We start from the raw sequence: 23,341 nt of genomic DNA on the forward strand, positions 1-23,341 counted from the left end.
ATAGCAACTCCACATGTATCGAAGGAGGCGTTCGGTAGTCTGCAGCGCTCCCCAGATCGGCAGAGGGGGTGGAGAAGCGACCAGGACGGCTCAGAAGAGTGGGGTAATTGGCCAGATACAGTTGGGGAGGGGGTAAAAAAGAAAATTCCAAAACTCTCCATGCATGACTTTTTCTAGACCCATCATCTAAACAAACCACCGTGAGATTTTTTTTTTTTTCTAAATTCAAATAATAAAACGTTAGTTAGTCTTGGTTATCTCGTCACCCCCGTTTCGCAAACCTGCTGGTTGATGCAACACTCGGATGAGTCATGAGGCAACTCGGGGAAAACGCTCGTTTATTTTCATTTCTGTTGTAGGCAGCACAGTGTATACGTTTTGTTTGTCAGTGTGCAGTTTTCAATACTGTATGAATTTGCCTAATGTGCAGGTTTGATATCCGCCCGTACTGTATTTCTGCCATGCAGCTGAAAGTCCTGATTAGCACTGCTGGTGGGCAGTTATTGTTGTTGTTATTAATAATGTCTTAATCCACATTGAATTAATTGCATAAGGTCTGTTTTATTGTGAGATGATGACTGAGCAGTGGATAAAAAATGCCTCCCCCCCCCATCCTTCCCCAACCTCCCATTGCAGGATGGCGATCCAAGTGGACAAGTTTGACTTTGAAAGTCTGCCGCAGCCCAACCAGGAGGCTTTGCTCTTCGCCAATCCCAAACAGCTGGAGGAGGAGCGACAGCACGCCCAGGGCTGTCAGATCAACAGCAAGCTGGGAATCTGCTGGAACATTATATCCTTTGATTACGCCGAGGCTTCTTACAAGAAACCAGCTCAGCTAATTATTGTACTTTTTCAATTAGTTGTTAACGTGCGTTGCTTTCTGCCCGAGCCGATTATAGGTCAGTGATTCCGATGGTCTTAAAAAGTCAACCAGATGCAGCTGGCGTGCCGTTGTTGGTATGTTGCTGATTGTTGACGGTGGCTATATCACTGATACGGGGCATCTGGATCCCACATCTGGAGGCCCTCCAGCTAGGACGAAGCTTGTTTTACTGCAGTGGCAGATGGGGACGCGTATGGTGAAGGACTCGCAGCACTGAGATTGTGAAGTGTGGTTGGTTTGTGTGTGTGTGTGTGTGTGTGTGTTTGGGTGTGTGTGCAGGCGTTGAGGTGTGTGTCTAATAATTGTACCATACACTTAAAGCCTGTGATTTCACTGTATGATCGTAAAACCTAGGACATGAACAGGCTGTCGTCCATCTGAGGTCACCTTTGACCTCGTCATGGGCACACTGCCTCTAGGGAGGTGGCCTCCATGTTTCCATACTTTACTGGAGCTGTATTTATTTATTTTCAAATTTTGATATACTCTAATGAGGGCGGCACGGTGACGCAGTCGTTAGCGCCGTCGCCACACAGCAAGAAGGTCCTGGGTTCGAGCCCCGGGGTAGTCCAACCTCGGCGGTCGTCCCAGGTCGTCCTATGTGGAGTTTACATGTTCTCCCCGTGTCTGCGTGGGTTTCCTCCCACAGTCCACAGAGATGTAGGTCAGGTGAATCAGCCGTACTAAATTGTCCCTAGGTATGAATGTGTGTGGTTGTGTGTGTGTGTGTGTGTGAGCCCTGTGTGATGGCCTGGCGGCCTGTCCAGGGTGTCTCCCCGCCTGCCGCCCAATGACTGCTGGGATAGGCTCCAGCATCCCCGCGACCCTCAGAGCAGGATAAGCGGTTCGGAAAATGGATGGATGGATGTGTTCTAATGATCCCTGTATTGAAATTCTGCTTTGCATTAACCCGTCCTAGTTGTGTAGCTAGGAGCAGCAGGCAGCCGCTGTGCAGCCCTCGGGGACCAACTCCAGTTTGTCTTGCCATTCCTCGGTCAGGGGCACAGACAGGAGTATTAACCCTAACACGCATGTATTTTTGATAGTGGGGGAAACCGGAGCACCCAGAGAAAACCCACCGCAGACACGGGGAGAACATGCAAACTCCACACAGAGGACGACCTGGGACGACCACTAAGATTAGAAAATCCCGGGGTTCAAACCCAGGACCTTCTTGCTGTGAGGCGGTAGCGCTAACCACTGCGCCACCAACTTGTTTTCTTCTTTGTTATTGTGCAACTTACCACACAGACAGTCAGTCTGTTTGGAACAAACAGGAGTGACTATGGTGTGACCTATGATTCCACAGTAAGAATGCAATTAATTTGAGTCGTTGGGTCAGGGTTAACTCGTGTTAATCAGAATCAGAATCGACTTTATTGGCCAAGTGCGCCGATGCACACGAGGAATTTGACTCCAGTACACAGCAGCTTCTAGCACTTGCAGACATCACTCACACAAAAAGAGGAAGGAACAAAACAAAACAACAGAAGAAATAAATGGAAAAACAACAGGATGTCGGAGGCAAGCAGAACAGCTATGTCACTACTAGATAGACTTTTGTTATGGCTGAGTAATCAACAGCCTATTCTCCTATATAATACCATATTGCTTATATACTATACCATATACCATACGGTGCCAGCAAGCTAAGCAGGGCACTCCAGACATCCCTCTCCCCAGCAACGCCCTCCAGCTCCTCCTCCTGGGGGTTCCCAAGGCGTTCCCAGACCAGATCGGACATGTAATCCCTCCAGCGAGTTCTGGGTCTACCCCGGGGGTCTTCTCCCAGTTGGCCGTGCCCAGAAAACCTCCAAAGGAAGGCGCCCAGGAGGCATCCTAATCAGACGCCCGAACCACCCCAACTGGCTCCTTTGGACACAAAGGAGCAGCGGCTCTACTCCGAGCTCCCTCCGGATGTCCGAGCTCCTCACCCTATCTCTCAGACTGAGCCCAGACACCCTACGGAGGAAACTCATTTCAGCCACTTGTATCCGCGATCTCACCCTCCTGGTCACTACCCAAAGCTCATGACCATAGGTGAGGGTCCACAACCCATCATGCCCATATACCATGCTCTATACTCCCCTTATATTGCATCATATTATCTTATATACCAGAAGTATACACCATATATTCACCTACCATCCTCCTCATAACTGCATACTATATTATATTCCTATATTACATTCCTATATTACAACCACAACAATTGTTAGCAAGCCAAAAAAAAAAAACTGATTGTGAGAGGACTAAGAGAAGCAAAACCTCATCCAAACACCACAGCAGCAGCCAGTAGCCAGTGTTGTGAGTGAAATCATAACCTATATGTGCAGATTGATGCTATTGGAGGAGGCGGCTGAGTTTTTTTGATAAAAACCTTGATAGTAAAGCTGAATGTGATGCTCATGTAAATGCATAGTCTACAAGAGAGTGTATGAATTTGCCGTTACAAGCGCATAGTCTTTGCTGATGACAGTTGCTCATCAAATTGTTGGCAAAGAAGGTCTCCGGTTGATTATTAATCCAGTATCCATTTTTGAAGAAACATCTTTTTTTATCTATTAGAACATAGACACCCCCTTCATTATCAGGGATCAGGACGAAGCATGGTTTCCCCCAGCCCACAGCAGCAAAACACAAAGACAAAAACACTTATCCAAAAGCTACAAGAACACATATATCCAAACTAACACATATATCCAAACTAACACATATATCCAAACTAACACATATATCCAAACTAAACAAAACAATCACTATCCAGGGGAGCGAACGCCAGCCAGGATGACTGTCAGAACTGCCGGTCTGCATGGGCTAGCAATTAGCTTAGCCTGCCCCGCTTCCGTGTCCTGTCAGACCGCCCTCAGAGGCCGTGGTCCCTGGGCCCACAGGACGCAGCAGACCAAGCTCTCCCAGCCGATCCAACACCAGCTCTCCCGGCCATCAAACAAAGACAGAACTTAGACGTGGACAAAGACACTGCATGGGCAGCACTGGGTGAAGCCGCCGCAAATGTGAATTCGCACCACCACCTTCCCACACCGGTACTGGGTGAGGCCGCTGCAAACGCGAATTCGCGCCAGCATCATACACTCCATATATGATTAGAAGTGTATAGAAATCTCCTTATCTCCCCAGAGGCTCATAAAACAACCGTGAGCATCAGTTTGACGGTGCACAGATTATCCTGTGTTGGATCCAGCTGATAACCTCCTCACATCGAAGTCAGGAATCCTGGGTTCAAACACTGTCTTTCTTTGAAATGTCACTCATCCAATTACACCTAGGCAGAGACTGGAATGTAACCACGTGCAAGTGGAGCTTTTAGGTCAAATATCACTTTTTTGATATCAAGCAGGTTTAATGCCTGAAATAGCAGGGATCGTTAAAGATCTGACGACATCACAAATCCCATGAAGGCCTCAGCCTGCACGGCCCCGTGAGAACAGTACCTGTCACGATTGCTTACTGAAGATCTGCCTGCTGTGTTATTCCTTTCTGTCATGAATACATTTATCTGTAAATAGTCCAGCTGCAGAGGGATGCTGCATCTTGACAACATTTTCTTTTTCTCCCCAATTATATCCGGCCAATTACCCCACTCTTCCGAGCCGTCCCGCTCGCTGCTCCACCCCCTCTGCCGATCCGGGGAGGGCTGCAGACTACCACTTGCCTCCTCCGATACATGTGGAGTCGCCAGCCGCTTCTTTTCACCTGACTGAGGAGTTTTGCCAGGAGGATTACGCTATTCCCCCCAGTCCCCCACCCCCCCCCAAACAGGCGCCCAGACTGACCAGAGGAGGCGTTAGTGCAGCAACCAGGACACATACCCACATCCGGCTTCCCGCCCGTAGACACGGCCATGGCGTCTGTAGGGACGCCCGACCAAGCCGGAGCTAACACAGGGATTCGAACCGGCGATCCCCGTGTTGGTAGGCAACGGAAAAGACCACCGCACTACCCAGATGCCCCGCCACACTGCATTTTGATAACATTTTGTAACATTTTGACAATGTTATCCTCCCCTGCTTGCCAACACATGCGCACACGCACCCCTTGACTCCAAGACCCAAAACCCAATCATCCGGCCCCACCAGACCCATCCACTAAACTAGTGGATGGGTCTCAGCCTCGGAGGGACATGGCGCTGTTCCCTCTGGCAGCCGCACGGGGAGAGTGACACCTGCAAACGACAGCCGTCATCATCACCCTCCTTCATCTCGCCCATGAGAGGAAATGCGGTCAAAGTGTTTGGCGAAGCAAAGATCTGCCGTCGTCGGTTCAGCCGTGCTCCTCCTCTCTGTGTGCACCGTCCCCGTCAAAGGTTACGAGACACGCGCTTCCAGGTTCCCCGCACCAATCATTTCCTCCGTTATTCCAAGTGTCAGTTGTGTAAACGATAAGGTGTGTCCTTACCACAACGCATTGTCGGGCTAATTGCTCTGCGATAGCCGTATTTGTTGTGATGCCGCAGTAAAACGTCCGTAACCCACCCTGTGATTGGTCCAATGCTGCAGGGTTACCCCCAACATGCCCTCCACGCACCCCTGAGAGCTTCATATGTGCACAACATAAGGAGTCCTGAGGTTAATACCTGTGTATTCTGCAGCAGATTGGATGACAACCAACAATAACGTACTTATTGCACAGATTTTTTTTCTTCATTTTATGCAAAATTCCTCAGCGCAAAGAAATTAACACGTATATTTTCTTGCGCCTTGTCATTTTAAACAAGTGCATGTGTCTGATTATCTGTAGCCTTGCTTCTTGTTTTTGAACCTTATATTAGAATTAGAGTCAGATGGCTTCTTCTTTGTTTTGGCACTGGTTCCTGCGGTCGCCTCGCAGCAAGAAGGTCCTGGGTTCGAGCCCCGGGGTAGTCCAACCCTTGGGGTCGTCCTCTGTGTGGAGTTTGGATGTTCTCCCCGTGTCTGCGTGGGTTTCCTACCACAGTCCACAGACATGTAGGTCAGGTAAGTCGATGTGTGTGTGTGTGTGTGGGCCCTGTGTGATGACCTGGCGGCCTGTCCAGGGTGTCTCCCCACCTGTCACCCAATGACTGCTGGGATAGGCTCCAGCAACCCTGAGAGCAAGATAAGTGGTTCGGATAATGGATGGCTGGATGGATTTTCCCCTTTTTTCTCCCCAATTTTAATTGGCCAATTACCCCACCCTCCCGAGCCGTGCTGGTCGCTGCTCCATCCCCTCTGCCGATCCGGGGAGGGCTGCAGACTACCACATGCCTCCTCCCATACATGTGGAGTCGCCAGCCGCTTCTTTTCACCTGACAGTGAGGAGTTTCACCAGGGGGACGTAGCGCGTGGGAGGATCACGCTATTCCCCCCAGTTCCCCCTCCCCCCTAACTGGCACCCCGACCAACCAGAGGAGGCGCTAGTGCAGCGACCAGGACACATACCCACATCCGGCTTCCCGCCCGCAGACACGGCCAATTGTGTCTGTAGGGACGCCCGACCAAGCCGGAGGTAACACGGGGATTTGAACCAACGAGGCAACAAAGTGGGCCGCCACGCCACCCGGATGCCCTTTTGACATTTCTAGAAACTAAGCTCCATCATATGCGTTGGTATTTTCAGACAAAGCTGGACAGCACAGTGCGGATTAGGTGCCATAGCTCCAGACCTCAGCAGGCTTCCCGTTCCCTGCCATCTGTGACATTTAACTGCAAAGTCACCCGTACAAAGTTTCAGGTCGCAGAAGTTTCATTAGAAACCGGGTCTGACCCAAACACCTGCAAAACACAAGGCAGCAGGAGCTTCAGGGATCTGTGCCGTTTGTGAGTCATGGTTTTGCTGGTGTACCTGCCCTGCCCCATGTGTTAACTTTGCCCGGCAGAATTTGCTGTATTCATGTTTATTTGAACACATCCAGAGAGTGATTACACACTAGCACTCACACAGACACACACACACACACACACACACCTCTCTTTATTTAACAGTGGATTACATAGTACTCACTTCTCACACAGTCAGTCTTGTCTCTCTATAGTTAAGCAAATAAATGTAGTCCGGTATATTCTACCACTATGGCAGGTGGTGCGGCGGTCTATTCCGTTGCTTACCACCACGGGGATCACCGGTTCGAATCCCCGTGTTACCTCCGCCTCGGTCAGGCGTCCCTACAGACACAACTGGCCGTGTCTGTGGGTGGGAAGCCGGATGTGGGTATGTGTCCTGGTCGCTGCACTGGCGCCTCCTCTGGTCAGTCGGGGCGCCTGTTCGGGGGGAGGGGGAACTGGGGGGAATAGCGTGATCCTCCCACACGCTACGTCCCCCTGGTGAAACTCCTCACTGTCAGGTGAAAAGAAGTGGCCGGCAACCCCACATGTATGGGAGGAGGCATGTGGTAGTCCGCAGCCCTCCCCGGATCGGCATGGGGGGCAGCAACTAGGACGGCTTGGAAGAGTGGGAGTAATTGGCTGGATACAAAAGGGGGAAAACTCCAAAAATTTTTTAAAAAAAAGGAAGAGGATGTTGTCATTGTCTGAAGAAGATGTAGGAGAAGCTGCTAATTCCTCGTCCCTGGCAAAACACATTACATCATTTTAATAACAGCCAGCAGCCAGAACTGCTCATAAACCATGTGCTGATGGGGGGTTTGAGCAGGCTTTCTGCTTTGCTTGGGACATATTTAATTAAATGCTAAGGAATTTGAAAAAGGAAAAGTTTGTTAATTTTTTTTTTTTCAATCAAATGAAACTCACGCTAATGAGAATGAAAATGAATAACTGCCGCCTCTGGCATCCGGACAGAGTAGCCAGCCTTGAGCATCATCATATCTCGCTTTATCGAGCGAAAACTCACGCCGGTCAAAACCCCAGTTGCAGTTCATTTCATCGATTGTGAGCTTGACGTAGAACTTACGCAATGACGTACCCTTAGAGCCAGTGGGCGCTAAGCTTTGCAACTGATGGAAGTTGGAAAGGGCGATAGAAGGAAGAGGTGGATGAGGGAAATGTTTCCGAGAAACGTCTGTCAGATTCGGTGACGTTCGAGCTGGAACTTGTGGTAACCATGGTAGCCGTGCCAGAGACCACCAGCGCTTCCTTTGCCTCCTCTTTTTGCATCATTAAAACTCCCTCCATGTCTGGTAGAAAGCCTCGGGGCTCTCCCGAGTTACACAGCCAGTGCTCCCAGTTCCTTTATATGGAGTCGCTGGGCAGCCTTGGACGCGGCGTGCTCCGCTTATGGCTCTAGAACGCAACCAAGTCAGAGTTCACCTGGAGAATCGAATACAACAACTCCTTCTCTCTTTTCTGGCATTTTGAAAATTGCACCGAGTGTCCCCATGAAGCATTTTATGATTCAGTAGGATACCTTTTTTTTGGGGGGGGGGTGTCCCCCCTTTTCCTCCCCAGTTGCATCCGGCCAATTACCCCACTCTTCCGAGCCGTCCTGGTCACTGCTCCACCCCCTCTGCCGAGCCGGGGAGGGCTGCAGACTACCACATGCCTCCTCCAATACATGTGGAGTCGCCAGCTGCTTATTTTCACCTGGCTGAGGAGTTTCGCCAGGGGGACATAGCGCGTGGGAGGATCATGCTATTCCCTCCAGTTCCCCCTCCCCCCTGAACAGGCGCCTCAACCAACCAGAGGAGGCGCTAGTGCAGCGACCAGGAGACATACCCACATCCGGCTTCCCTCCCACAGACACGGCCAATTGTGTCTTTAGGGACGCCCGACCAAGCCGGAGGCAACACGGGGATTTGATCCGGCCATCCCCGTGTTGGGAGGCAACGGAATAGACCGCCACACCACCCAGACACCAGTAGGATGCCTTTTATATTACCCTTTGCTCGGGTTCACAAGAATTGATGTGCTGTGTCATATGTGAAGTCAAAATACCAGTGTCGGTTTATCTGTGACTGTGACAGTGTAAATGCACCGGTGTTCTTTATGCTGTGTTCCTTAACCATCTTCACCCATCCTTGCGGCGCCAGGGGGAGGCCAGCGTGGAAGGAGTACTTAACCAGCTAGTCCTGGAGCACCTGCAGCTGGCTCCTCTGCAGTGGGGTGAGTCTGGTTCCAGTCAGTCCTCAAGTATGTGTGCGCTCGTGAGTGTGTTGCATGTGTGCTCATTACTTTGCGCCGCGTAGTTTTGGTCTCGCACTTGCGTCACTGAAGTTGGCCCACCTGTCAGGTTTTGATCCTCGTCTATAAGTAAAGTAACGGCGTTTTCTGAGACATCACATGGACATATTCCTGTTGCCGGCTGTGCTTCTGGATTGACTGATTTGGATTCTGTGTGCCAGTCACAGTTGTTGGGGGGGGGGGGCGCAGAGCTGCCTCTTTGTTGCATACCTGTCAGTTTGCTTGTGAACCTCATGAACGGGTCCCAAGCCATGTTTCTTATTTGCATCCATAATGGGCCGACGATTACTGTGGACGAGCGGAGGAGGCGGCTTTGGGAGACGTGTGAATGGTTTGGTGACACACGGGGAACATTTTTAGAAACTCTCTTCAGCTGCACCATCTGTGATCATCCTCCAAAATAATTTCCGATTTACTGAGAGTGTTTATTTTCCAGAGTCCCCGGCATGTCTCTGGGGGTCGGCCAGCGTTTCGATTGACTCAGTAGGACCTCTTCTGCTTTTGTGAGGACAGAGCAGTGGAGAAGAGAGGGCAATGTGTGAGCCGGAGTGACCCGGCGGAGTAAGCGTGTAAGCGTCCACTGGAGTAAATATGGACGCACCAAAAGTAAACGCTCACACTGGCTTAACCGGCGTGCCCGTGTCTTGGCATTTTACACACACCACCCGCAACAGAGCACTAAACGACTAAAGCCGAGACAGTTTTGAACGGGGAAATTGTACATGTGAAACAAACAGAGGGGGGGGGGGGGGGTGCCAGATTTTTGTGCTGGTACGTCACATGATGTGATTGTCATTTTACAGATTTGCAGCTCATTTTCCATTGAGACCAAGCAATAATTAATAAATAAACAAATAAACAAATACACTTTGGCTGCAGTGATCAGCGTTTGCCTCGATAGTCAATATTGCTTTGTTTCTTTTCCATATCTAAAAAAGCACCCTTGCAATTCCTGCCCGCGCTTGTGCAAGCCTCGCTGATTATGAGGCAGTTAATTTGCCTCATCCCATTAGAATGCCTTTATCAGCATTGCCAAGACTATCACAGGCTCAATTACGGGTGTACTCCAAGCATTTCCCCTGCGGCTAAAATCATTAGGCCAGCGCAATGCTTTTAATGCCTTTGCTGCTCTTTTAGCCTCACACTTGTAGAGCGATGAAGACGCCTTGCTGGTCAAGACAACTCGTTTGCTCTGGCGTTTAATTTTTCAGGATTATCTGTAGGACTCCTGTTTTTCATTTACACACAGTGGGTATTGCTTTTTTAAAATTTATTTTATCTGTGTATTTGTCAGGGACAATACAAGTAGGCATCGGTACCGATTTGCAAAATAACGTGAAACAGATGCATTGCTTATGAGTCCTTCGGATGACACGTTAAAACGAGGTTCTGACTCACTGTGGTCATTAAAGATCCCATGGCACTTATCGCGAACAGTAGGGGGTTCCCCGGTGTCCTGGCAAAATTCCCAAACCTGGCTCTCCCCATCTGGCCACCTAATCATCCCCCCTGTGTAATTGGCTCAGTGATTCCTCCCTCTCCACCTCAAGCTGATGTGTGATGAGCATTTTGGTGCAAAATGGCTGCCGTGCATCGCCCAGGCGGTGCTCCACGTTGGTGGTGGTTGAGGTGAGTTTCCCCCCTTTACTGTGTGAAGCGCTTTGAGTGTCTAGATAAAGCCCGATACAACTGTAATCCATTATTATTATTATTATTATCATTATTATTATTGTTATTTTATTATTGTTATTGGTTTCTAACCAGAGCTAATTTGCAACTCCAGTCCCTTGAAATAAGGACTGTCTTGTCAGTAGTTTTTACAGGTTTAGTTTAGTTGTTATCCATCCATCCATTATCCGACCCGCTTATCCTGCTCTCAGGGGTGCAGGGATGCTGGAGCCTATCCAGCAGTCACTCGGTGGCAGGCAGGGAGACACCCTGGACATGCCACCAGGCCATCTCAAGGGCCAACACACTCACACACTCACACACACACACACACACACACACACACACACACACATTCATACCTAGGGACAATTTAGTACGGCCAATTCACCTGACCTTCATGTCTCTGGGCTGTGGGAGGAAACCGGAGCACCCAGAGGAAACCCACGCAGACACAGGGAGAACATGCAAACTCCACATAGAGGACGACCCAGGATGACCCCCAAGGTTGGACTACCCCGGGGCTTCAACCCAGGACCTTCTTGCTGTGAGGCAACCACGCGAACCACTGTGCCACTGTGCCGCCCAGTTTAGTTGTTATATATATCTCTCAAGCCACAGACATCTCTGTGGTTCTAGTTTTCAAATACTAGATTTAACGTGGACAAGTGTATTATTCATGCACTTGTCCACAGTAATAATGCAAATTTACTTTATTGGTCATTCCACTGCACCCATGACAGTTTTGAGTTTACAACATAGTAGTGTGGGTTACAGAATTTACAGCACAGGATTGATCAGTACATCACAACTAAAAAATGGCTTCCATCTTATTTAAAGACTTGACGGATGCACTTCTTGTCAGCAGTCATGTCACTGTGTTCAAATTTACTCCCTTAGTCCAGTTGGCCTTATCTCAAAAGCTCACGCTTGGGTTTTTAAAGGGATTTTACGGGGTGGGGTACGATGAAGTGATAAAACACTTTATCGAATGTCGGCGTTTGTGTTTTATTTTTTTTCAAGTACTTATGTAGGTCTGTTTGATGTTGTTCGCCACCGATCATTCCTAAAGTGGGTTACGGCAGGGTAAACCTCTGACATGGTTTTGGTTTACAAGGATTTTTTTATTCTTTGCACCAGTTTGGGTCATCAAATTATAATAAGGTGTTATTATTGAAAGGTACCGTAGCTAAAAGTAATAACAAATCATTACTTTTTGCTATTCTACACTGGATTACCATTCCAACAATATCAATTCCTTGATACTGTTGGCATTCCTGTTACTCCAAAGGAGTTTGCCACGGTTATCGATGCTATTCCTTCTTTTCTTCTTTTTTGCTCACACAATCCAACGAGTTAAAATGTTGTGTTCTGTTGAGGAAAAATTCATGAGAAAATAAAAAGGCATCATCTCCGCAGCTGAATGGTTACAGTGCATACCACATGGCACATGGTCGCAACCATCACCGGTTCGATTCCAGCCGGTGACATCTGTTGCATGTCATATCCCTCTCTGCCTTTCACTATTGCGGTGCAATTAAGGTAAAAATAATAGCAAAAAAAAAAATCTAAAGAAAAATAAAGACTGACTTCTTTTCATCTACTAATATGAATTGTCAAAAACAATCACACAATTCATGAGAAATTCAAATCATGTGGCTCAATATTTTCATTGTAAAAGTTTGCCGCAGTGGTTAGTGCGGTCGCGTCACACCAAGAAGGTTCTGGGTTCGAGCCCCAGGGTAGTCCAACCTTGGGGGTTGTCCCAGGTCATCCTCTGTGTGGAGTTTGCATGTTCTCCTCGTGTCTGCGTGGATTTCCTCCGGGTGCTCCGGCTTCCTCCCACAGTTCAAAGACATGTAGGTCAGGTGACTCAGCCGTACTAAATTGTCCCTAGGTATGAATGTGTGTGTGTGTGTGTGTGTGTGTGTGTGTGTGTGCATGTCGGCCCTGTGTTATGGCCTGGCGGCCTGTCCACGGTGTCTCCCCGCCTGCCACCCAACGACTGCTGGGATAGACTCCAGCATCCCTGCGACCCTGAGAGCAGGATAAGCGGTGCGGATAACGGATGGATGGAAGTTTGCCTTAGAAACTTGCACAAGGGATTTTTTTTCTCTACTGGTGCGCCTCAGTAGATTCAGAACCCTACAAATGTTTGTGGGGAAGCTTTGTTTGAGAAGAGTGTGTGGATGGACATGTTAGAAGTGAGGGCCATTTTTCCCTCTGCCAGGAATTCAGAATGATGTGTGCCTTGCAGGCCAGATGGGTCTCACTCATGCCGCCTGTTCGTGCTCTTTCTGAGATCAGTTTCATCCAAGAGAGTTCCCCACCTCGTGTCTTGCTAACTGTGCAATATGCCAGTGTGTAACTCATGAGACGTAGTGTATGACCGTGTGCACCTGTCAGCGGTTGGAATTGAAATCACCATGTTTTAAGATATAACACTGTTTACCTGGTGACGACTCCAGCCAGCCGTTACTAGCTTATTATTTTCACTTTTTGCCTGCTGTAATCAGGAATCAGGAACACTTTATTTGTCATTTCACTTCATGCACTTGCGTACAGGTAATGAAATGAAATGCCATGTCCCCCAGCCCACAGCAGTACAACACAAAGACAAAAACACATCCAAAAACTACAAGAACACACATACCCAAACTAACACATATATCCAAACTAAACAAAGAATCACTGTCCAAGGGAATGAACGCCAGCCAGGATGACTGTCAGACCCGCCGGTTTGCATGGGCTAGACGTTAGCTTAGCCCATCCTGTCAGAACGCCCTCGGCGTTTCCTCCTCAGGCCCAGCTCCAGGCAGAGCCCACCAGATGAAGTAGACCAAGCTCTCCCAGCCGATCCAGCGCCAGCTCCCCCAGCCAGACACCCTTGACACACCTCCCCGCACTCCTCACAACGACATCAAAAACATCACAGTCAACGCCAGGTGAGGCCGCCGCCAGACTGCCCTCAGTGTTAACAGAACTGCCGGTCTGCGTGGGCTAGCAGTTAGCTTAGCCTGCCCCGCCCTCCCAGCCCATCCAGCGCCAGCTCTCCCAGCCATCAAACAAAGACAAAACTTAGACGTGGACAAAGACATTGCATAGACGGTACTGGGTGAGGCCGCAGCAAATGTGAATTTGCACCGCCATCTTCCGACAACAGGAAGTGGAATCACTGTAAGATAACATGTAAGAGCAATATTTACCATTTGTATCAGACATAATCTGTAACTGAGGTTTTCTTCACTGCAAAGGAAAGCATATTCCACAATTTGTCATTTAGCAAACCAAAACTCTGGGCTTTGGAAAAGTAAACTCCTTCACCGTGTTGCACATCGGGTCTTTATTGAAATGCAACCAGTAACAAAGATGATTCTCATCTCCTTTAATTTTCTTCACTACCAGTTGCAGGAAGGTAAATGGAGGTCTTTGAATCTAGTCGGAAGACCGAAAATGTCTCCTCCTTTTGACAAAAGCCTTCAGTGAAGGTTTTTGTTCAGTTATTGAACCCTATTTCAGTTTGTGCTGTCAAATTGGATCTAATGGAGGACATGAGCTACCAAATTTGTTTGTCCCCATCAGTACTTAAGTTCTATTGTAGCTTTTTGTGTCCCACTTGGTACACATCGATAAGCCTCCATACATGGCTGGACAGACGATATGTGTGTTTCTGTCGAGCTTTGTCTGGGTACTTTACTCTTCTCGTCACAGCACAACATCACTGAAAACAGTGTGTTTGATAAAGGCTCAGCATGTTTTCTTTTTACCAACAAAGAAGAAGCTCTTTAACTCTACATCTGTGTCATCAAGCTCTCACTCAGATGATAAGATGTTTGTTGGTGGTGTTTGTTTATAACTTCAGTGCAGCTTATTTACCAGGAATTATTTTTATTTATTTATTTATTTTCCCCTTTTTCTCCCCAATGGTATCCAGCCAATAACCCCACTCATCTGAGCCGTCCCGGTCGCTGCTCCACCCCCTCTGCCGATCCGGGGAGGGCTGCAGACTACCACATGCTCCCTCTGATACATGTGGAGTTGCCAGCCGCTTCTTTTCACCTGACAGTGAGGAGTTTCACCAGGGGGACGTAGCACGTGGGAGGATCACACTATTCTCTCCAGTTTCCCCTCCCCCTGAACAGGCGCCCCGACCGACCAGAGGAGGCGCTAGTGCAGCGACCAGGACACATACCCACATCCGGCTTCCCACCCGCAGACACGGCCAATTGTGTCTGTAGAGACGCCTGACCAAGCCGGAGGTAACACGGGGATTCAAACCGGCGATCCCCGTGTGGTAGGCAACGGAATAGACCACCACACCACCTAGATGCCCCATTTACCTGGAATTCTGATGAAAGATCTCAATTTCTCCTCACACCATCTAGCATTAGAAACCCAATAGTTTCTCTATGTGATGCCACCATAACAAGCTGTTAATATTTAAGTATGAAGGTTCCAGTAACTCGGAAAGTGACAGAAGTTGTTTTATGGTGGTGTTTGTTTACAAGTTTATTATTATTGAATAGGACTAAGCAAACTGGGGCCATTGGGAAATGATTGGATCTCCCTCACCGCCGCGTCAGAGGATCTGTGATGATACGGCATCGGACAGGATAATATTCAGCCCCCTAACTGCAAAGAAATCATACAGCTTTATCAAAATTTTACTTGCATCAATACGTCTTCTGCATCCCTTTATTTGCAGCTGTGCATCATGTACAAAACACATCTTCTTGATGCTGAATGTCGTGGTGTGTGTCGAGCAGACCTGGAGTGAGCAGACTAGGAAGTAAACTGGTCGACTGGAATAAAAACACTGTGTTAAACACACACAGAAGTACTTGGTGGGATTTCCTTTTTCTTCCCAATATTTTGATTAAAGAACATAAATTTAAGTTTATGTTATTGAGATTACACAGGACGTCTTTAGTAGTTTCTCCTGCTCTGGACTGTACTTAAGGTTTCACCCGGGCTATGACTTTCCCTGATGTTTTCTTTTATATAAATGTTGAAGTGGAGAGAGCAACTGTTGGCAAGGTGGCCAACAAACCAGGATTAATTAGAATAGCATGGATTAGCACCATCTTAGTGAGTAATAACACATTTTGTTTTGTAAATGTCAAACATAGATGTACTTTAGATAACAATTATAGGGAACATTTTATAATAGCCACCAGTGGCGGCTGGTGCTAAAAGAATTATGGGGGGGGGGCGTAATTTACTTACCTTGCTGCAGCACACCTGACAGCTGCTTTAATGTCCACACAGCCACAGAGTTACTAAGAAGGACAATGTAGCCTGTAGATTTGATCGGGGCTCGTAGACGGTGGATGATTGACAGCCTAGTCGAGGCGTCGTGTTGGGTATGAACTTGATTGACATTCACGAGAATTGTCCAATCATGTTAGATCAAAAAACATTAAAACAATACCAATTTGCTGCCAATAAAAGTGGGAGTGTCTGGGGCGCACAGAACTGCGCCCCATTGGAAATGTGAAGAAACCAATCAGACAGCAGCCTCAGGTCACCTGCTCGCCACAAGTTTGAGTGCTTACATAAGGTATCGTTTGGCCGGCACCCTTCACCCAGGAAGTATATGTATTCAGACAGAAATCAACCAAATACCATCTGGAACCAATATTTAATGCTGTTGACGGACACTCACAGACTGAAAACACTTTTACTTCATAATTATTTGCATCATACAACTAAATTATATTTAACATGTTTAAGTAGATTTTAATCTCTTGATATTTGAAGGGGGCGGCGTCCCAGCACCCTGTACTGGCCAGCTGCCACGATAGCCACCCCATGAAGCATTTAGAAAGAGTTTATTAAATTATAGCTAATGATAGACAGGTTGACGGACGAGATCAGGCAGGAGTCTCCATGGGTGATGATGTTTGCGGATGACATTGTGATCTGTAGCGAGAGTAGGGTGCAGATTTAGGAGAGCCTGGAGAGGTGGAGGTATGCACTGGAGAGAAGAGGAATGAAAGTCAGCAGGAGCAAGATGGAATAGCGATGCATGAATGAGAGGGAGGACAGTGGAATGGTCAGGATGCAAGGAGTAGAGATGAGGAAGGCATATGAGTTTAAATACTTGGATCAACTGTCCAAAGTAACAGGGAGTGCAGGAGAGAGGTAAAGACGAGAGTGCAGGCAGGGTGGAGTGGGTGGAGAAGAGTGTCAGGAGTGATTTGTGACAGAAGGATACCAGCAAGAGTTAAAGGGAAGGTTTACAGGATGGTTGTGAGACCAGCTATGTTGTATGGTTTGGAGACAGTGGCACTGACAAAAAGACAGGAGGTGGAGCTGGAGGTGGCAGAGTTGAAGATGATGAGATTTTCACTGGGAGTGATGAAGAAGGACAGGATTAGGAACGATTATATTAGAGGGACCGCTCAGGTTGGACGAGTTGGAGACAAAGCAAGAGAGGCAAGATTGAGATTGCTTGGACATGTGTGGAGGAGACATGCTGAGTATATTGGGAGAAGGATGCTGAAGGATGGATTATGGATGTGGTGAGGGCAGACATGCAGGTGGCTGGTGAGACAGAGGAAGATGCAGAAGGAGCCGCCGAAAGTAGTAGTAGTAATAGTAGTAGTTGTAGTAGTAGTAGTAGTAGTGGTAGTTATTAAAGTATAGCTTAGAAAATTATAAGGTTTTTGGTGGGGTATCATAACTTGATGATAGATCATTTGTAGGACATGTAACTACCCCACTGAAGCATATGTAAAACATTTATAAATGATTGAGGGCGTCCGGGTAGTGTAGCGGTCTATTCCGTTGCCTACCAACGCGGGCATCCCAGTTCGAATCCCCGTGTTACCTCCGGCTTGGTCGGGCGTCCCTACAGACACAATTGGCCATGTCTGCTGGAGGGAAGCCAGATGTGGGTATGTGTCCTGGTCGCTGCACTAGCGCCTCCTCTGGTTGGTCGGGGTGCCTGTTCAGAGGGGAGGGGGAACTGAGGGGAATAGCGTGATCCTCCCACACGTTACGTCCCCCTGGCGAAACTCCTCACTGTCAGGTGAAAAGAAGTGGCTGGCGACTCCACGTGTATCGGAGGAGGCATGTGGTAGTCTGCAGCCCTCCCCGGATCTTTAGGGGAGATGGAGCAGCGACCGGAAAGGCTCGAAAGAGTGGGGTAATTGGCCGGATACAACTGGGGAGAAAAAAGGGGGGGGTCCCCCCAAAATAAATGATTGAAAGTGCTCTAACTTCGGCTTGGCGGCATGAGGGGGCGAAAGTCAGCAACGGCCCCTCAGATGAATTTTGTGCCCCCTCAGCTGTTGCACATATAATCAGGGCATGGAGCGAGGGGCGGGAGCAGTCATTAGAGTGATGAGCACCGCTTTAGAAGATTGGGATGTTGCCGCTCCGGTACCACTCAGCCCATCACGCCCTGCTGCTCATAAGTATGGGTAGATTGAATTTAAGGCAGTGAGCGATGGAGGTTGTGAGATATATCTCCAAAGCCGTGGACAAAACTCACAAGTTGTGAGATGAAAATTGAGAAATCAATCAGTGAGCATGAGGTGGAAGAGAATGTAGGGAGTCGGTTGTTATGAAGGAGGATTCCTTAGTGAATCTCAATCGGCACATTACCGGGAAGCGTTATGATGTGCTACGCAAACATTTCAAGGTCTGCAAGCTACAAATAGACTGTTTTCGTTCCACAGCTGTCCCTAAATAATCGATCGACTGTTTTTTGTCCACAGCTGTCTCTAAATAATTGATTGGCTATACAGATAACACACAGCTGTCTCAGTTATTCTCTTTTTAGCTGAATATTGAAGAAATTCGTCTCTGCATTTGAATATATTTCATATATTTCATATATATTCGCCAATGGATCACTTCACTTACGCCAGTATTACATTTTTAAATAGAGCCTTGTTTATAAGGCCAGTGAAATAGCCTACATCACTGAATGGATACCATTAAAGATAGACTATTATTATCCAACTCTCATGATCATTTTGCAGAAAACTGTAACGTCACAGTGCACATTTCATTTGAGCACGAGTGCTACCATAGTGCTACCATAGTACTGCCATAGTGCTACCATAGTGATACCATAGTGTTGCCATAGTGCTGCCATAGTACTGCCATAGTACTACCATAGTGATACCATAGTGCTACCATAGTACTACCATAGTGATACCATAGTGCTGCCATAGTGCTACCATAGTACTACCATAGTACTACCATAGTGCTACCATAGTGCTACCATAGTGCTGCCATAGTGCTACCATAGTGCTACTATAGTGCTGCCATAGTGCTGCCATAGTGCTACTATAGTACTGCCATAGTGCTGCCATAGTGCTACTATAGTGCTGCCATAGTGCTGCCATAGTGCTGCCATAGTGCTACTATAGTACTGCCATAGTGCTGCCATAGTGCTACTATAGTGCTGCCATAGTGCTACTATAGTGCTGCTATAGTGCTGCCATAGTGCTGCCATAGTGCTACTATAATGCTGTCATAGTGCTGCCATAGTGCTGCCATAGTGCTACTATAATGCTGTCATAGTGCTGCCATATTGCTACTATAGTGCTACTAGTGCCACCATAGTGGATGAATGGTTGAAAGTTAAGCATGTGCACAATGTCCCACCTGTTTGTGTGTGTGTGTGTGTGTGTGTGTGTGTGTGTGTGTGTGTGTGTGTGTGTGTGTGTATATATGTATATATGTATATATGTTTATGTTTATTTATCAGGATCCCCATTAGCTGTGCCCTAAAGCACCGCTAGTCTTACTGGGGTCCACATAAAAACAATACATTTAATACATTTAATACATACATTTAAAAACAAGACAGAGAAAAACAAACAAAAATAGCAAAAACCTACATTAAACTTTACAGTACACATAAGTCATCATCCAACAGCAAAGAGACATACATAAATCATTCCAATGTACAAACTGTTGAAACCATCCAGGCTATAGGATACACACACACACACACACACACACACACATATATATATATATGTGTGTGTGTATGTGTGTATGTGTGTGTGTATATATATATATATATATATGCAGACCCATTCCATTCCACAATATGATATACATACAGTACACCATTACATTAGGATGTTATCTTGTTATATTTTTCAACAGTGTCCCGGCCCTCTAAGTCCTTGATTTTTCAAAACGAGCCCCAGTCCCTCTCCTATTGGTTGTAATGTTTCTGATGTTATTTTTCAAATGTTTTCTATGCTCCCATTGGTTTCTGTGCACCGTAAGTAGGGGCATGGCACGGGGCAACGTAGTGGCTTTGTTTTTTTTCTTTGTTGTTTAGCCACCTTGGCAGCTGATGAGTGCGTCCTATCTATCTATCTATCTATCTATCTATCTATCTATCTATCTATCTATCTATCTATCTATCTATCTATCTATCTATCTATCTATCTATCTATCTATCTATCTATCTATCTATCTATCGATCTATCTATCTATATATATATATATATAAAACACACACATTTTCAATTGCCCCCTTTGGGCTGGAGCCAGGCTATAACTTGATATTTTTGTAAAAAGTGGTCCAGGTACCGATTGTTAAAAAGTATCGTGTAACTGATTAATTCTCGGCTTAAAATGAGTGAATGCTTTGTTTATAGGCGTTGGTACATGCATTCATGAATATCTGCCAGACTTTCTATTCACCTTTTTTCGGGACCCAAAAGTAAAGCAATACCAGCATATTCATATTACAGATAAGTGGCGGAATTTGAAATATTTGCACAGGACAAAAGCTTGCCCACCGATGGTGCCCTTATATCGCAATTCATTAAGCGAAGAGTTTTACTTCTGGGCTTCATATTTGCAGCGCAGTACATTAGCTGTGTCCTGGGAACCAGACGAATTTGCATATGTTAATTAGTCTGGCTCCCCTCAGGGGTGTTATCGACGGGCGCAGACCAAAACGCCCCTGGATGCAATCTGATAGACCTACAACCAATCAGAGCAATGGAACGTGTGACGTAGCACTTACACTTCTACCAAATCCTGTTGGAAGTTCGGTAAACACATCTTCTTCTTCTTCTTTTTTTAACCAACAAAAGCTTTAAGAGTTTGGTGTTATTTTAGAGAATATATGCTGTCCAGTTCATTTAATACTGTCAGTGGCAGCCAATGCCGCTCCTCCGTACGTCAGCGTTATGTTTTCCCACCCGCATTCTGGGAAGACCCACCCCTACTCTGCCTCTGATTGGCTAACCCTATCCCTAACCCCACCCTAACTCTAACCTTAACCGACCTGGGCATCCAGGTAGTGTAGCGGTCTATTCTGTTGCCTACCAACAACGGGGCTCGTCGGTTTGAATCCCGTGTTACCTCCGGCTTGGTCGGGCATCCCTACAGACATCAACTAGCCATGTCTGCAGGTAGGAAGCCAGATGCGGGTGTGTGTCCTGGTCGCTGCGCTAGCGCCTCCTCTGGTTGGTCGGGGCACGCCTGTTCAGAGGGGAGGGGGAACTGGGGGGAATAGCGTGATCCTCCCACGTGCTACGTCCCCCCGGCGAAACTCTTCACTGTCAGGTGAAAAGAAGCGGCCGGCAACTCCACATGTATCGGAGGAGGCATGTGATAGTCTGCAGCCCTCCCCGGAAGAGGGGGTGGAGCAGCGACCGGGACGGCTTGGAAGAGTGGGATAATTGGCCAAGTACAATTGGGGAGAAAAGGGGAGAAAATACCCGCCCCCCCCAAAAAAAACTTAACCAACCTAACCGACAGAGGCAACAAGTAACAGCCAATCAGAGGAAGAGTTCCAGTGGGGGGGAAAAAATAAGGCTGGACGTCATCGTATCATGCACACCCCATATTAGATAAACGGTGGTGATTGGCCCAAGGCCAGCTGGGTCAGCCGGAAACCTGTCTGCACGGGAGGGTAGCCAGACGTATCCGGCAGAGCGAACATAAAACATAAAGTGGCAGGTTCGTCTGGTTTCCCGGACTGCGTTAGTTGTGCTAAACAGATAAAATGAACAAGCAGCCAGCATGCAGGTTTATATCCTGGACTGTAGCTGCTGCTTGCAGAACCGAGCTTCTGTATGAACTGTAGCTGCTGTCTGTAGAGCTGAGCTTCTATATGAACTGTAGCTGCTGTCTGTAGAGCTGAGCTTCTATATGAACTGTAGCTGCTGTCTGTAGAACCGAGCTTCTATATGAACTTTAGCTGCTGTCTGTAGAGCTGAGCTTCTGTATGAACTGTAACTGCTGCTTGCAGAACCGAGCTTCTATATGAACTGTAGCTGCTGTCTGTAGAGCTGAGCTTCTATATGAACTGTAGCTGCTGCTTGCAGAACCGAGCTTCTATATGAACTGTAGCTGCTGTCTGTAGAGCTGAGCTTCTATATGAACTGTAGCTGCTGTCTGTAGAACCGAGCTTCTATATGAACTTTAGCTGCTGTCTGTAGAGCTGAGCTTCTGTATGAACTGTAACTGCTGCTTGCAGAACCGAGCTTCTATATGAACTGTAGCTGCTGTCTGTAGAGCTGAGCTTCTATATGAACTGTAGCTGCTGCTTGCAGAACCGAGCTTCTGTATGAACTGTAGCTGCTGCCTGTAGAACCGAGCTTCTATATGAACTGTAGCTGCTGCCTGTAGAACCGAGCTTCTATATGAACTGTAGCTGCTGCCTGTAGAACCGACCTTCTATATGAACTGTAGCTGCTGCTTGTAGAACCGAGCTTCTATATGAACTGTAGCTGCTGCCTGTAGAACCGAGCTTCTGTATGACCTGTAGCTGCTGCCTGTAGAACCGAGCTTCTATATGAACTGTAGCTGCTGCCTGTAGAACCGAGCTTCTATATGAACTGTAGCTGTTGCTTGCAGAACCGAGCTTCTATATGAACTGTAGCTGCTGCTTGTAGAGCCGAGCTTCTATATGAACTGTAGCTGCTGCTTGCAGAACCGAGCTTCTGCATGAACTGTAGCTGCTGCTTGTAGAACCGAGCTTCTATATGAACTGTAGCTGCTGCCTGTAGAACCGAGCTTCTATATGAACTGTAGCTGCTGCCTGTAGAACCGAGCTTCTATATGAACTGTAGCTGCTGCCTGTAGAACCGAGCTTCTATATGAACTGTAGCTGCTGCCTGTAGAGCCGAGCTTCTATATGAACTGTAGCTGCTGCCTGTAGAACCGAGCTTCTATATGAACTGTAGCTGCTGCCTGTAGAACCGAGCTGCTATATGAACTGTAGCTGTTGCTTGCAGAACCGAGCTTCTATATGAACTGTAGCTGTTGCTTGCAGAACCGAGCTTCTATATGAACTGTAGCTGTTGCTTGCAGAACCGAGCTTCTATATGAACTGTAGCTGCTGCTTGTAGAGCCGAGCTTTTATATGAACTGTAGCTGCTGCTTGCAGAACCGAGCTTCTGCATGAACTGTAGCTGCTGCTTGTAGAACCGAGCTTCTATATGAACTGTAGCTGCTGCTTGCAGAACCGAGCTTCTATATGAACTGTAGCTGCTGCTTGTAGAGCCGAGCTTCTATATGAACTGTAGCTGCTGCTTGCATAACCGAGCTTCTGTATGAACTGTAGCTGCTGCTTGCAGAACCGAGCTTCTGTATGAACTGTAGCTGCTGCCTGCAGAACCGACCTTCTATATGAACTGTAGCTGCTGCCTGTAGAACCGAGCTTCTATATGAACTGTAGCTG

At 47.4% G+C, this 23,341-nt stretch overlaps 1 protein-coding gene across 1 annotated transcript in view; it reads left to right on the top strand.

The window, feature by feature from the left end:
* The window catches only part of trappc9 (trafficking protein particle complex subunit 9), a 217,845-nt gene extending 208,926 nt beyond the window's left edge, over positions 1–8,919 (top strand). Inside the window, exons 19-20 of the mRNA XM_056298382.1 lie at positions 637–790; positions 8,829–8,919. Of these exons, the coding sequence (XP_056154357.1) occupies positions 637–790; positions 8,829–8,883 (209 nt within the window). The 3' untranslated portion in view covers positions 8,884–8,919. The remainder of the gene's footprint in view (positions 1–636; positions 791–8,828) is intronic.
* The last annotated feature ends 14,422 nt before the right edge of the window (positions 8,920–23,341 follow it).

The sequence above is a fragment of the Lampris incognitus genome, chromosome 18, assembly GCF_029633865.1.
Source record: "Lampris incognitus isolate fLamInc1 chromosome 18, fLamInc1.hap2, whole genome shotgun sequence".
NCBI classification, from domain to species: Eukaryota; Metazoa; Chordata; class Actinopteri; order Lampriformes; family Lampridae; genus Lampris; species Lampris incognitus.